The sequence below is a fragment of the Suncus etruscus genome, chromosome 17, assembly GCF_024139225.1.
Source record: "Suncus etruscus isolate mSunEtr1 chromosome 17, mSunEtr1.pri.cur, whole genome shotgun sequence".
Classification (NCBI taxonomy): domain Eukaryota; kingdom Metazoa; phylum Chordata; class Mammalia; order Eulipotyphla; family Soricidae; genus Suncus; species Suncus etruscus.
This window is the reverse complement of record NC_064864.1, coordinates 41,767,180-41,783,094: the sequence shown is the minus strand read 5'-3', so window position 1 is coordinate 41,783,094 and position 15,915 is coordinate 41,767,180. Positions and strand designations below refer to the sequence as shown.

The window sequence follows — 15,915 nt, the reverse complement described above, 5'->3', positions numbered from 1 at the left end:
AGGGATGCCAGGAATCTAACCGGGTCCCTCCCTGGTTGGCTGCATGCAAGGCAAATGCCCTATTGCTGTGCTATCTCTCTGGTCCACCAGCTTGCATTTCTATTAGCAGAAAATGAGAATCCCTTTCTCTTTGCATCCACACCAGCATTGGTGATTCTTGTTTCTGTGTGTGTGTTGTGTGTGTGTGTGTGTGTGTGTGTGTGATATGTGATAGTTTTTGTGGTATGAGATATCTCATTGTTATTTTAATTTGCATTGTCCTGATTATTAGAGATGAGGAGCATTTTTTTATGTGCCTTTTGGCCATTTGTATTTCTTCTTTGAGGAAATGTCTGTTCATTTCTTCTCCCCATTTTTGATTGGATTAGATGATTTTATTGTTAAATTTTGTCAGTACCTTGTATATCTTAGATATTAGCCCCTTATCTAATGGATATTGGGTGAACAGTTTCTCTCATTCTGTGGGTAGCCTTTGTATCCTAGTCGCTATTTTCTTGTATGGAAACTTCTAAGTTTGACATAGTGCCATTTGTTTATATCTGCTTCCACTTGCTTGTCCAGTGGTGTTTAATCCTTGAAAATGCCTTTAGCGTTGATGTCAGGGAGTGTTTTGCCTATGTTTTCCTCTATGTACCTTAGGGTTTCATGTCTGATATCAATTTTGGTTTTGATTTAAACATTTTGATTTAACCTTTGCACATGGTGTTAAGGAGAGGTCTGAGTCTTTGGGTTTTTTTTGTTTGCATATAGTTGACCAGTTTTCCCAATACTATTTATTGAAGAGGTTTTCCTTGCTCCAGCTCCACTTTGTACTTGTTGTACCTTTATCAAAAATTAATTGGCTGTCTACAGACATGTTTGTAAACATGATGCTTAGGTGCTTAAATAAATATATTATTAAAAAACAGATATTAATTGGTTGTATACCTGGTGGTCAGTCTCAGAATACTTAAATCTATTCCATTGTTCTGAGGGTGTGTCTTTGTTCCAGTACCATTCTGTTTTAATGACTATAGCTTTATAGTACACTTTAAAGATGGAAAAGTGATTCATCCTCCTCCCCTCCCAAGGATTGTTTTAGCTATTCATGGATATTTTTTAGTTCCCCATATAAATTCCAGAAGTGTCTGACCCCTTCTTTTAAAAATGTCATGGAATTTTCTGGAATTGAGTTGTTTCTGTCACTGACTTGTTCGTGTTTTTTGTGCATTTTTGAGAACAATCTTTTATCAAATAGATGACTTGCAAATATTCTTTCCAATTGCAGGGGTTGTCTTTTCACTCTATTGATGGCATACTTTGGTGTACAAAAGTTTTACCTTTAGAGCTAGCCCATTTCCTCTAACTTTTTCCCTTTTGCCACATCTGGTTTATAGTCATAACCCCCCCAATAATCATTGGCTCTTTCATATCAGACTAGGGTATTTTTTACAGCTCCCGTGTAATTTTGGTGCACAGCATGTGTTGAGCAATATCTCAACCTTGACCAGCATTTGACCCATCTGAACTGTTCAAATGCGTATGAGGTGAGACCCAAGATTAGGCTGGCAGTCTGAGGACCCCTCTGAGTAGCCAGGATGAAGAGGAGCAGCTCAGTGATGCCTTTAGCTTAGCCCTGAGACAGCAGATTGTCTCCTGACCCTTCTCTATTGCTGTTTTCTGATTGATCCAAGAGCAGTACAGCTTCCTGTCTAATTTTTGAAGCACTGTGTAAACAGTCTCCAGTTTGTATACTGGCTACCTTTGGCAAACAGTTAAAATGTAAAATGTATGTGCCCTTGACCCTCCATCACCCCATCTGCTGGGTGCAGCCAACCATTGCTCTGTCCACGCTCAAGTTCTAGGTTCATCTCTGGTCTGGACCCCTGTGAAGCTGTCAAAAAGCCATTTTACTCCAAATATGTGCAATAAGCCCATAAAACCCCCACAGATTGGTCTTAAGTTTATCAAAGAAACTGGGGAGAAAAACTATTGAAAGTTTGCTTTTAAAAAAATGAACTAAAACTAAAATGATAGTTGGAAATGATAACACTGGACAAGAATTGGGTGCTGAAAGGAGGTAAATTGATATACATGATGCCTCTTCAGTAACAATATTGCAAACTACAGTGTCAAAAATGAAGAAGGGATGTGGGGGGAGGGAGTATCTGCCATAGAGGCAGGCTGGGTGAGGACGGAAGGGAAACTAGAGACATGGTGAAGGGATGGATGTTGAAAAAATGTATGACTGAAAAGAATAACTTGGTAACTGCGTATCTCATGGAGATTCAATTAAAATATTAATTAAAAATGAGATGTATTGGGAGCTAGAAAATAGGCTGGAAGACACACATTGCATGTTGGAGCCCAAGTTTTGTCCCCAGCATCACATGATCCCCTAAGAACTGAGATGGAAGTTATCACTGAGCATTACCAGGTGTAGGCTCCAACAGAAATCTTTTAACCCATCAAGGGATATTTTAGCCAGAAAGAATACTTAGAGATGCATTCTCGGGTCCTCATTTAGGAAGAAAGCTAGGACCAGTGGGACTGTGACACGTCCAAGGTCACCCAAGAAAGTAAAGCTCAGGCCCACAGGTGTCTAATTTCCTAATAACCATGTTTCACTTACTTGGAAACAGATACCATTATTTGTTTTTGCATTTGACACCTGTAAAGTTTTGCTTTACAAAGGTACAAATTGAGAGATAAGATTGTGATTCTTCTTCCTCATTTTTTTTTTTTTTTGGTTTTTGGTTTTTGGTTTTTGGGTCACACCTGGCAATGCTCAGGGGTTATTCCTGGCTCTACACTCAGAAATCGCCCCCGGCAGGCTCGGGGGACCATATGGGATGCCGGGATTCTAACCAGCAACCTTCCGCATGCAAGGCAAACGCCTTACCACTGTGCTATCTCTCCGGCCCCTTCTTCCTCATTCTTATTCTTATCCTTACTCTCATTTGATGAAAAATTGCTACTAGTGGCTTTATAATTCCAATAGGACCTACCTCCCAAAATATGAGTTGTGGTTCTTGGGAGAACCAGGCTGGCTTGAAAATGATATGCCCATCATCACTTTTCCTGTTCATGTCCTTTGCCAACTTTGTAAGGTGATTGCAATACTCTTTCAAGCCACAGCAGTCAATTGGATTTGCTCTCAAGTTGAAATCCATTTGCTGTCTTGCCAGTGGAAGTCAGACCATAGAGAGTGTTGGGAACTTCAGATCTGTGCTATTTTCCAACATGTCTACCCTGGCTATGAAATAACTCTTTAGCTTCGCTCCTCTACCCCACCAGATGCTCATTAATTTAGGTATGAGTTTCCTTTATCCAAACAAACATCCTGCCCAGTTGAACTCTTTCAGTGATGTATGTGTCTTTGGTGATTAGACAGCCCAATGGAGCAGGCTGTCTTGTTCAGACAGCTTTAATTTGGACTGACCTCTCTCGTGCAATGCTCAATGTCAGCCCTGTGAGGCAGGATACAAGAAGTCCCTTCCCAGGACAGCTCTCCAAGATTTGGTCCTGCAATCACAGACCTGCCTGTCTTTTCCATACGACACTGGAGTGGCATGTGGAACATGTCGGGTGCAAAGGCTTCTTCCACTCTTCTGGGTCCTGAGCCTGAGCAAGCTCATTTACTGGCAGCAGTGAAGGTCCCCATACGGGAATCAGTTTTCAGATCTGCTCATTAAGACATCAGCCACACTCAGCCTTTCTCCCAGCTGCCAGTAGAGAACGTTCTATCAGTAAGGGGTTTGCCACCTTCTGAAGGTAGGAAGGCTTCGCTTTGCTTGTGGGACTAGACCTCTACAGCCTCAGCAGGACTTGTTCCATTAGAGCCTCCAGAACACTCTGTGAGTTCTGAGTCTCAGCCTGCAGGCAGAGACTTCGGGTGGTACCATCTGTAGCGTTCTAAGTGGCTCCCCTGCTCACACATGGAGGGGAGGAGTCTTTCCACTTCCTTGGCCTGGGTGCATGCCACCAGCTCCCAAGGCCCCCAGGCTGCTTGGCAACACCCTGAGTTATGTTAGAAATATAATAATGAATTATACAATGGATTATACATAATTAATTTATAATAAAACACGCAAGCAATGGTTTAATTTCTCCAAATGAATGATGAGCTGCCTGCCAGATCCTGCTGGAATACACTCCCTAACTCAATGCTTCCTGGTCTGGAAGTGATGACGGCCAGCAACAAGCTCTCTTTCCCACCCCAGAGAACTCTGGGGGACCCTGATTTTTCTGCAGTGACCTTCAAGATATGTTTCACAGAAAGATTATCTTTCACTGTCTCTACTCTTGCTCTAGTCCTGGTTACTTGGAGGGGTGGGATCTTACGCTACCCTCAGTCTGTGTGACATCTGTTATTTTCTGTATTCTCCAGTCTTACTCCCAGGGTAAGGGAGATGTCTGTGTCTTCCTACACAAGCATTCTTCTGCTCATTCAGGAAGCACGCATTATGCGTCTTTATGTGCTGGGCTCTGTCAATGAACAAAACAAAAATCCCTATCCTAGTGGAATTTATGTTCTCGCAGAGGGAGACAGACAATAAATAATAAACATAATGAACAAATTAACACGTGCATCTTACGTGTTCAAGAGGAATAGAAAAAGAAAAAGCAGAGTTGGGTGGATAAGGATGATCAGGCATCATGGGAGGGGAGCTAGAGAGGCCAAATAATGCTTAGGAATTTCAAAGCCCCTAAGTAAACAGGGAGGAAAGGCACCCCCACCCCTCATTAGATTTCCCTCTCAGTTACCTTCATACCTTTGGATTCCAGGTCTTCAGAATGTTTCTGTTCCTGCTACTGCTATGGTTGCTGCCCACCATGGAAGGTTCCCAACGGACAGAGCCTATGTTCACTGCAGTCACCAATTCAGTGCTGCCTCCTGACTATGAAAGCAACCCCACCCAGCTCAATTATGGTGTGGCTGTCACTGATGTGGACCACGATGGGGACTTTGAGATCGTGGTGGCAGGGTAAGTGGCTCCACAATGGTCTGACATATGCATTAGTAAGTTTTCGTTGTGATGAAACTCGAGGCTAATAACAAATGCTCCCCCCCCCCAACTCAGGGGCTGGCAACAACACACTTTCCCATGCAGAAAATTCTTGTCTGGGCTTAGTTGGGATGTGGCATATATACCAAGTTCTTGCTTTTGCTGTAACAATGAACTAGCACGGAGGGTACATGGGCAAAACGGTTTTCAATTTGGGGAGAAAGTGAATGCAGTACTTCAAGCCTCTCTCGTCTCTTCAAATTTAAGCCTCTTTACATGGGTGTTATTCCCTCCTCAGTGTGGGGGCTCTCAGATCTCCTGGAAGAAGGGCTTAGGACTGAGAATTATGGTAGAAATGCCTGTTCAAAGCCACCTTTGCAGTGTATGGTATTTCAGACTAAGAAAATACCACTTGTCTGTTTCAAAGGAGAGGGGAAGATGGGAATTAAGAAGGATAGCTGCATTTCCTCTCATCCACGCCTTAGCGAACATGCTCCCTTCTCTCTTGAGAAGAAAGCAACATTGTGTAGCAAAAGGGGGAAAATGTGTAAGATTTTAAATCCCCAGAGCTGAGTTTCAACCCAGATCTAGAGTTTTCGAGTGGCGTGACCTTGAGTCAGTCCCTGTCTTGCCAAGAGTCGGATGTGCCATCTATCAGATGGGCACACTGTGATGCCTGCTTGTCCTGCAACCTCTGTCAGCCAGGGCCCTCATCAGGGCATTGCCAATCTTGCCAGTCACCATTAACAATGATTACTTATGGAGTGCTAATATAGGCCAGGCACTATGCTAAGCCTTTCTCACACTTGTCTTATTTAATCCCCTCACAACACTCTGATGTGAGCATACAAGGAAAGGAACTAAGGACTCCTAGATTGTAACCAGCTTAGCCTTTGTCAGGCATTGCAAGTGAACCTGGCAAGGTTTGAACCACAGGCTTCCTCTCTCTGGAGCTGCATTGAACAGATTTTAGGTTTCACATAGCCCATCAATTAATGGGAGAGACCCACAGCTTTGGGCTTGGGAGTCCAGAACATTCCAGGCTTCTCTTAACAAGTTAACTGGTCTGTTGCCTTCACAGACAGGATATGTGACTATAGAAAGTGGGGCATAGGCATGGGAAGGTCTGGCTCTCATTCTCACCACACCACAGTGTCTGTGACCCTCACATAAGTGACTTACCTATGTGTCCCCAATTTCTTCTACTATAAAAGTGGGCCCAGGGAAATCTACCCCTGCTGAAGGCAGTAATTAGGAGCCCTAGGGATGGAAAGACACTTGGAACCTGGAGGTCGTACTACTTACTTTCCCTTCCAAGAGATAATAGATCTCAGACATCCCAGAAGTGGGGACAAGTGTTATGCCAGGACTCTCTCTGCTGATCACACCCCATGTTGATGCTGGCCCATGGAGTATCTACTCACTGGTCACATATGACTTAAAATGTGGCCACTGTGACTTAAGAGCAAAATTTTTTCCATTTTTATGATCTAGCCACATATCTACTAGACAGTCCAGTACTGGACTCACCTGAGGGAAAGCTGAAGAGTAGGGTATGATGGGAAAGGACAGGAACAGGAAGGGTTGGAACAATCCTGCCAGAGTGAGCAGCCTATGGTGCTGAGAGGGCAGGGCCATACTGCCTAGGATAGAATTCACTTAAACTGTCTCTAGGCTCTGAATGGCTTGGCCATGTCCAAAAATGAAATCTTCAGTCATCCTGAACTAGGGAGGGGTCTTCCAGGCCAGCCCTGTCTCCATTGCCAGTCTAAGTGGGAAGGCCTGGATCTATTTCCACAATGTTTTGGCATTAGCCTCCTGGTAGACCCTGGGAAGACCAAGAACAAAATGCAACTCTCCTCACTTCTCCTTAGGTCCCCTGAAGATTCCCCCTTACTTTGTTTTTTATTTTTCTTTTTGTTGTTGTTGTTGTGGGGGGGGTTGAGTCAAACCCAGCCGCCCTCAGGGGTTACTCCTGGCTCTATGCTCAGAAATCACTCCCGGCAGGCTCGGGGATCCATATGGGATGCTGGGATTTGAACCACCGTCCTTCTACATGCAAGGCAAATGCCCTACCACTGTGCTATCTCTCTGGCCCCTTGTTTCTTATTTTTCATATTTTGTGTTACACCTGGTAGTGCTCAGAAATTCCCTCAGTAGTACTCAGGAATCATTCAGATTCTCAGGGGACCATATGGAGTGCCAAGGAGTGAATCTGGGTCAGCTGCATGCAAGTCATGTACCTTCCCTAATGTACTGTCTCTCCAGCCCTCAATCAAGTTTTCCCTTGATCATTTCTTTTTTTTTTCTTTTTCTTTTTTCTTTTTTTTTTGGGCCACACCCGGTGACGCTCAGGGGTTACTCCTGGCTGTGCGCTCAGAAGTCGCTCCTGGCTTGGGGGACCATATGGGACGCCGGGGGATCGAACCGCGGTCCGTCCTAGGCGCAGGCAAGGCAGGCACCTTACCTCCAGCGCCACCGCCCGGCCCCCCTTGATCATTTCTTCCATTCATCTTGGTACCTGAGCTCAAGAACAGGCTTCCATCCCCACCCCACCCCATTGTCTCTCTTTTCAAGACTTGATCTTCATTTCAGCTCCCTTTCCTATGAAGTCTTTTTCTCTTATCCAAGAGATCCAAGGCATTGGCTTTTGTGTCCTCTGGGTAGAGAGGTTAGACCATCACCAGTTAGTTTAGAGCAGATACCTAAGCCTGCTTGAGCTTGCTACTTACTGTGGATACCACAACACTCTAGAGTTATCTAGAAACAAGGCCAGGCCATGCTGGGCGTCGATCCTGAATCTGTCAGAGATTGGGGTTGTTCCCTTTCTCTCTGCTCCCAGAGAATGGAGGAGCCAGACAGTTCCTGTTTGAGATCAAAGTAGTTAGCTAATTTTTGAAAGAAGGTTTTGCTCCCCTAGCAAAGCACAAGAGTTTCGTGGAGGACAGGATGGCGAAACTGGGCAGCCTCCCAGCTCCAGGTCAGGCCTTCTTTGTGGCTGTGGTGAAGCATTGTGAATTCTCAGAGCATCCGAAAGACATGCTCTAATTTAAGTACCAAAATACATTCCAAAGGCAAATATAACTTTTTATTATCTTCAGCGTAGGATGATTTGTCACTGTCTTCTCCTCTGGGCCGGATAACCAGGGGTTGACTCTACAGACATATTTAAATCAGGACCTTGGGAGGTCATTCAGTCTCATACACCCTTTCCTCCATTGCTTTCCAATCAGGCCATGCTACTAGCTTCTGGAGGCTCTATTTATTTCCAGCTTTCCAAGGGAATGTTCTCGATCTTTTTGTAATCCAGCTCAATTACTTATGTCAAGCATCTATCTGACTAATCTGAATCCCTCCCATTACAGTTTAAACCACTTCTATTCACTTTGGTCTTGTTATTGCCTTTGAAGATAGGCACCAAGTGGTCATCATCCTTTCAAATAATGATCACTGGGCTCTGTGCCCTGCCTTTCATTCCCTGTGGACTCCTTGGCAACCTTGCTGACGCTGGTTTTTACTCTACTCATCCACCCCCACACCCCCATTTAAGTCTGTTTCTTCTCTCTTTGATTGTAGACTGTTTAAAAGAGTAGCATGGAGCAGGCATTGAAATTAAAAAAGAAATAATTGAATGTGAATGCTTTTTACCTGGGGTACCTACAGTCCAGTTCCTGGCAGTAGCCACTCTGTATTATCTTATGGATCTCTTCATTAGCCTGCCCCCTGAAAGGCATTTAGGTTTAGGGGGACTCTGGGGATCCTGGGTAGTTCTCCAATTTATAAGTTAAACCCTGCACTTGAACTTGTTTCTGTACTGTTGACCTTGTAGTGTCTGGTTTGACCAGCGCCTGTTGCTTTGACTGTTTACTCTCTGAATAGGTTGGCTTTGTTTTGCTTCTTTTGGTATCCGCGTTCTGGGTATTGATGACATTGATTTTGACCGTGTGGCTGGCGAGTTTGTGTTGTGTTTCAGATCCTCCAGTTAATTGTGATGGAAGTCGTGTGTGTGCATCTGACTCGGGAGGAGCAGAAACGACCGCCCTTTGTTCCGAGGGTACAGGGGAGGGAGTGGGCAGGCTCGGCTCTTCCACCACAGCTGGGCGAGTGTCTCTGCATGTGGAGGGCTTATCTGCTAGCCGGCAGGTGCATGATTGCGGTCAGCGGACAGTCTCCTCCCTGCAGGGCCAGGGGAGGATTTGATCACCCCTGGAGACGTTGGTGCACGCACTGGCCACGTAGACTCTTCAGGACTGGTTCCCTCGGCGAATAGAAAACCTGGTGGTTTCCCCCTCTTTCCTGGGCACTAAACACCCAATCTACACCTCACGGTGTCTAGAAAAAAATTCCTGTTGGAGTCAATCTTGCACAATTCCTTTAGAGCTGCTTTTATTTCCTGGGCTGTCCCCTGAGGTCTGAGATAAAGCCCCAACTCTGTCAGTTTCCAGCATGAGTTTGTTCAAATGGAAAGATGGTTGTGGTTGTAAAGTTCAAATCACGATTTAGATCTGATTTTCTACACAAAGAGCATTCATTTGGTAAAACCTTAACACAATCTTCACACTTGGAAAGGTTTCAGTTAAAGGGAAGCTACATATTGGAAAGCAGTGTTTCTGGTCCCCCCACCTTAACTGTAGTAACTATGTCAGAAAACTTTTTTTTTAATTTATTAAAGTTAAATTATTTAAAAGGCAAATAGTATTCAATTACCAAAATAATGATTATCACATGAAAGTTATTTCTGCTATTATAAATAGTAAGAATGGGCCATTTATCTATGATTGAATCTAATCAGTACTAATTTTAAATGTATATATTGATACATGTGGTTCATAGATATATTTATAGGTATAGTTTCAAAATAAATATATTTAAATTTATAGAATATCTAAATATATAACACACAGAAAACACACTTCTTGTTTTGTTTTATTTTAGGGCCAAACCAGTAGCACTTAAGTCTTACTCTTCACTCTGCACTCAACGGTCATCACTGATGGGGTTTGAGGAGCCATATGTGGTCCTAGGATTAAACCTGAGTTAGCTGCATGCAAGGCAAAATACCTTACCTATCTCTAACCCTTATTTCTTAATTTTTAAAAATAATTTAATATGAAACATGTCTTATAAAAATTTATAAAATAGAGGCAAAATTAAAAAATCTTTACCACTCCACTCTATGTCCATTTAGAACAAATCCCCAGAACAATTGTTTTCAGTTTTTATATTTGTACTTATAAACATTTCTATGACATACATACACATAAATTTATAAAATATATACTTGGGGAGGAATTAATTTATATATTTTGTTCTTAAATTAGCTTTTTTCACCACATGATATGTTTATTGTTTGGACATTCATGTCTAGTTTGATTTTTTCATTTCCTTAATGTGAATGAGCTAAAGCCATCTTACTGCTCCTCAAGTGCCACTCTCACTGTTTCTAATCTGTGGCCACCGCATGCAATACTCTGTAGTGCATCCTTACAGTGAGGGCAAATATCCTAATTCATATGTGCAAATAGTTCTCTAGGATAGATGCTATTAAGTAAAAAAGCCAGGAAGGAACCGTACATCTTACTAAGCCAAATTACTTCCAATCTTCATTGTTTTCTATTTATCCTTAGGCTAGAAAGAAAAGGCAATCTTTGAGGTGGTTAAATTCAGCAAATATTCAAATACCTACTATGTGTGTAGCCACATGTGCTCCGAGATCTGAATCTTATAAATTTAGAGCTGATGATTCCAGGAAAGGCCTATGTTCACCTCACAAATGAGAATGCTGCTATTAAACTGGATGGAAGATCTTCAAAACTTTTTGGACAGACTACTTAAAGGTTTCCGTATTAGCTTCCTTGACAAAATATATTTCTTAAATGGGTCACCCTTAACCCGTGATTCATTGTCATCATGATTGTGGGATGCCAGTGTTTCTGCTATGGTTAAGCATGGAACTGCCCCTGATTTTGAGTACTAACAAGACATATAAGTCTGAACAAAAGCCAGAGCTTTTAAAACTCATTCTTCAAACTTTCATAAAAAAGGTTACTTCGTAGAGCATGGCTGATTTTCTAAAGATGTCTCATTGCTGCATTTGAACTTTTCTTCCCCCCTCTGGGAAGCTATATGGTAAAAATTCTGCTCTCTACCTCAACTCACTCACAGGCTCTTTCGACAGCTCAGAGGTCTGGGAGCCCCAAGTAATGACAGGCACATATACACACTGGTGTTAATGGTGAGTGTAGAAGGATAATGACCTCCCAAAGATGCTGTTCTCTAATCCTCAGACCACAGACCAATGGGCTACCATGTCACACAGGGCAAAAGGAGCTTTGCAGGCATGATGAAGTTAAGGACCTAGATGTGGATCATCCTGGATCATCTAAGTGAACTCTGTGTAATCCCAGGTCTTTAATAGTGGGGAAGGGAGGCAGAGAAGAGGGTTTCTGATATTTATGAGAAGGGTCTCAGTCCATCATTGCAGGCTTTGGAGATCTTTGAAGGAGCAAGGAGGGACCATGAGCTGAGGAATATAGTTGGCCTTTGGGAAGGAGAAATGGGAGGGGAAGGAATGAACCCAGAGAGCCAATCACCACGTTGGTTTCAGCACAGTGAGACCAGTATTAGAGTCCAAATTCACAACACTGTCAGATCACCTACCTGATTGTTTTTTATGCACTATCTGTGTGGTTACGGCAGCAATCTGCAACTCACAGAGATTGGTCATTTTTCAGAAAGGCAACATTCATTAATTCAGTACCTTAGAAGTTTGGGGGGTTTTGTTTGGTTTTGGGGCCACAACTGGCAGCACTCAGGACTATGTTCTCAGGAATCAAATCTGGTTCATCCACATGCAAGTCAAGTACCCTACCTGTTGTATTATTGCTCTGGCCCCTACCTATAGAGATTTTAATAGTATTATATTAGTGATTCTATTGCAACAAGAGAAATATGCTACCAACAGCATATATAAAAATATATTAAAATAGGGGCCATAGTGATAGCACAGTGGTAGGGTATTTGCCTTGTATGTGGTTGACCCGGGATGGACCCGGGTTCGATTCCCAGCATCCCAGGAGTGGGATCCTTGGCATCTCCAAGAGTGATTTTTTTGTTTGTTTTTTTGTTTTGTTTTGTTTATGGGTCACACCTGGCGGCAGTCAGGGGTTACTCTTGGCTCTGCGCTAAGAAATTGCTTCTGACAGGCACGGGGGACCATATGGGATGCCAGAATTCAAACCACTGTCTGTCCTGAGTCTGTTGTGTGCAAGGCAAACACCCTACCACTGTGCTATCTTTCTGGACCCCAGGATCAATTTTTGAGTGCAGAACCAATTTTTGAGTTTATATATATATATATGTACCAACAAAAGTATTATATTTAATCAAAGGCAGCTTCCTGTCCCAGGAACAAATGCCAGAGTGGACAAAAATCTTAAAAGCACACTTGGTTTTAGTGTGCTAAAGTGAATTGTACCTCAGTCAGCATCCACATGAATTTACCCTGCAGCTCACTGTTTGACACCGAGTGAGAGGGAATTCAGCTTTTAAAGATCTCACTGTCCTTGGAGGGACAAACACTCCCCCACCGATAATTCCTGGGTGAGTAACCAGCACCCGCAGTGAGATGTAAGAATCCTGGGAGGTGTGAGCTGCACAGAGCACTTCCCACTGGGTGTCACTGTAGGGTTGGGAGGGTGTGCTTGGATGGACCCCTGGGAAGGACATGCACATCTGTGTGTTTGTGTGTGTGTGACAAGGGGGCAAAAGGTTCTCTTATCAAAGAGCTCTAGATGTGCTTGGATTTTACTGTTTGTTGGTTTGGTTTTTATTGTTTAAAGCATTAAAAAAAAAAAAAAAAAGAACCCTGATTTTCACAAAGCAGTTAAGAATATTTATAAAAAGGCATTCCAAAATAGTAATATAATTAAGTCACTAAAATTGCCTGTGCTGAAAACAGCAAAGCTCCTTTTAGTTAGAGTTTTCATCATTCGGAAAATAGATACAACCCCTTTCTCCGGTCACTTTCTTATAAGCCTTTCTTCTCCCCCACTTATAAAGGAGGTGGGCTGGCTGGCAGGCCTGCCTTATGCCCTGGGCTTAATTAAAGCTCCTCTATTACAAGGGAAGACACACTGAAGACCCCTTCCCTCCATTCAGCCCTCCCTTCTCGCCAGGACCAAGCACAACTCACCTCACTCTCAGGCAGAAGCCAAACACTTCAACTCTGGATGGCAGGGAACATGGCCCCTGCCTCCCTCTCTTGTTCTGTTCCTTACAGTCCCTGCTCCCCAATCCTGCTCACAATTAGCTGGCTAATTGGGGGTAGGGGGAGTTCTTTACTTTTGTGTGTGTTTGAGTTCTTTATTTCTGGGGATGGCCAGAGCTTACTCCTGGCTCTGTGCTCAGGGATCACTCTTGCCAAAGATCAGGTAGCCAAATGGAATGTTGAGTATCAAACCCAGGTCAGGGGGTACGTGCAAGGTAAATACCTTACTGGGTGTACTATCTCTCCAGCCCATGCTGTTGGCTGATTTTTTTTTATCACTTTCGTGCAAAGATGCTATGGTTTTCCCTTGAAGAAAGCAGCTACTTCTGAGGTGTGGGTATCTAGCAAAACACACACGACTGTGAAGAAACTAAAAACAAACACACGTTCAGGTTTTGCCATGCCCTCCCGGTTTCCATTCAGCTGCAGGCTACAGTTGTGAAGGGGCGGAGGGCAGGCTTTTGTTACACTGCCTGGCTTTTCTTACTCTGTCTCTTCTAAGATGAGCTATTTAGCCATCGCAGCTGTCCAGCTGAGCTGTAGGATATAACTGAGTCTAAATCACAGGTTTCCCCCATTTTCACATCACTGAAATTGGGATGTGACCTACAATTTCTGCCTTAAATTGGCAGGTTTTTTTCCTTTCCTGGAAATAGAATAATGGTGGGTCTTAGCACTGAGGACTCCTTAGTTCTGTAGAAAACAGTGTAGATTGTATTATCCCCATCTTGCAGGTGAGAAAACTGAGGTCCAGAGATCTTCAGAGAATACTAGAAATGGTGGAAGGAAAAACTATCAGACATGAATAAATGCCCATTACTTTAAGCATACTAATCTTCATAAACATGTTTCTGCCTAGGAACAATAAAGAGACTTGTTAGTGCATTTCTGTGATCCTCAGTGGTTTTCATATGTATTAAAGGCTACTTTAGTAGGTGCATTATTAGAAGTCTGTTTTGTTTTGGCCCCAGAGAAGAGGAATTTGGCCCACACCTGGCTTGGTGCTCAGGGGTTGCTCCTGCTGGCTGGTAATGTTCCGGGAACATGTAGTGCCAGGGTGGCACGTGAGGTTTCTACATGCAGAACATGCTCCCACCCGACTCTCTGTCACCAAAACTAGAGTATTTGTTTTCTTGGTGAATGGAGCCAGTATTACTTTGAAGAAACCCCCAAACTATCCCTAACTATGTATTGTTAGAACTATCCACCTTTCCTTTGCTAGTGTTATCAAATATCTTATTCCATGCATTGGTTTCAAATTGTTCAAGTCCTGTGTCTTATGTAGGATATTTTTCTTTTTTTTTTGTTCTGTAGCATAGATATAGTTATTGTCGTCTTTTCCCCAACTGTTTGACCATATCTGTCTTCTGATAAGCTTAATCTCCTTTCATTTTATGAAAACACTAATACTAATATGTGAATTTGGTTTTTGTTTTTTTTTTTTTGTTTTTTGTTTTTTGTTTTTTTTTTTGGGCCACACCCTGTGACGCTCAGGGGTTACTCCTGGCTATGCGCTCAGAAGTTGCTCCTGGCTTCTTGGGGGACCATATGGGATGCCGGGGGATCGAACCGCGGTCCGTCCTAGGCTAGCGCAGGCAAGGCAGGCACCTTACCTCCAGCGCCACCGCCCGGCCCTGAATTTGGTTTTTTTAACTTTATTTATTTATGCATTAATTGTTTGATTGAGTGATTGATTGGTTTCTGGGTCATACCTGGCAGTGCTCAAGGGTTACCCCTGGCTCTGCACTAAGAAACTGCCCCTGGCAGGCTGGGGGACCACATGGGAATTGAATTGGGTCCCTCCTGGGTCGGCCACATGCAAGGTAAATGCCCTACTGCTGTGCTATCTCTCCGGCCTCAATATGTGAATTTGTTTTAATTGTGTTTTTTTTCCATGCTATATTTTCTTTGTTGCTTTAAATTTTTAATGGAGGTTGAGAAAAGGGGGGCTTCTTTTCCTTGAGGAGGTGGGACAAGTTATTTCTATATTTCATTTCTTGATTTAAGATTTAAATTCTTTACTATCTTTTTTTTTTTTTTTTTTTTGGGCCACACCTGGCACTGCTCAGGGGTTACTCCTGGCTGTCTGCTCAGAAATAGCTCCAGGCACGGGGGACCATATGGGACACCAGGATTCGAACCAACCACCTTTGGTCCTGGATCGGCTGCTTGCAAGGCAAACACCGCTGTGCTATCTCTCCGGGCCCTCTTTACTATCTTTTAATAGATTTTTTTTTTTTGGGTCACATCTGGCAGTGCTCAGGGGTTACTCCTGGCTGTCTGCTCAGAAATAGCTCCTGGCAGGCACGGGGGACCATATGGGACACCGGGATTCGAACCAACCACCTTAGGTTCTGGATCGGCTGCTTGCAAGGCAAACACTGCTGTGCTATCTCTCCGGGCCCTTAATAGATTTTTTTGAACTTTTATAATAGTACTTTTAACTAATTTTAACCAACTACAGTTTCCTTAAGTTTCTTCTGTAACATTACACACTTTAAGAATGTTTCCTGGCATATTTTGTATTTTGTTTTATTTTGGGATGCTGGGGAGGTTTGCTGTGCACAGGGCTTACTCTTGGCAAGGCTCAAGTCCATATTGCAGTGCCCAGGATCAAACTTGGGTCAGTTTCATGCAAGATTCAGCACCTTACCCACT

The 15,915-nt window shown here is 43.3% G+C and overlaps 1 protein-coding gene across 1 annotated transcript in view; it reads left to right on the top strand.

Annotated features, from left to right (window-relative positions):
- Positions 1-15,915, top strand: part of CRTAC1 (cartilage acidic protein 1) — a 541,606-nt gene that overhangs the window by 15,566 nt on the left and 510,125 nt on the right. Inside the window, exon 2 of the mRNA XM_049790858.1 lies at positions 4,768-4,967. Coding sequence (XP_049646815.1) covers positions 4,768-4,967 — 200 coding nt within the window. The remainder of the gene's footprint in view (positions 1-4,767; positions 4,968-15,915) is intronic.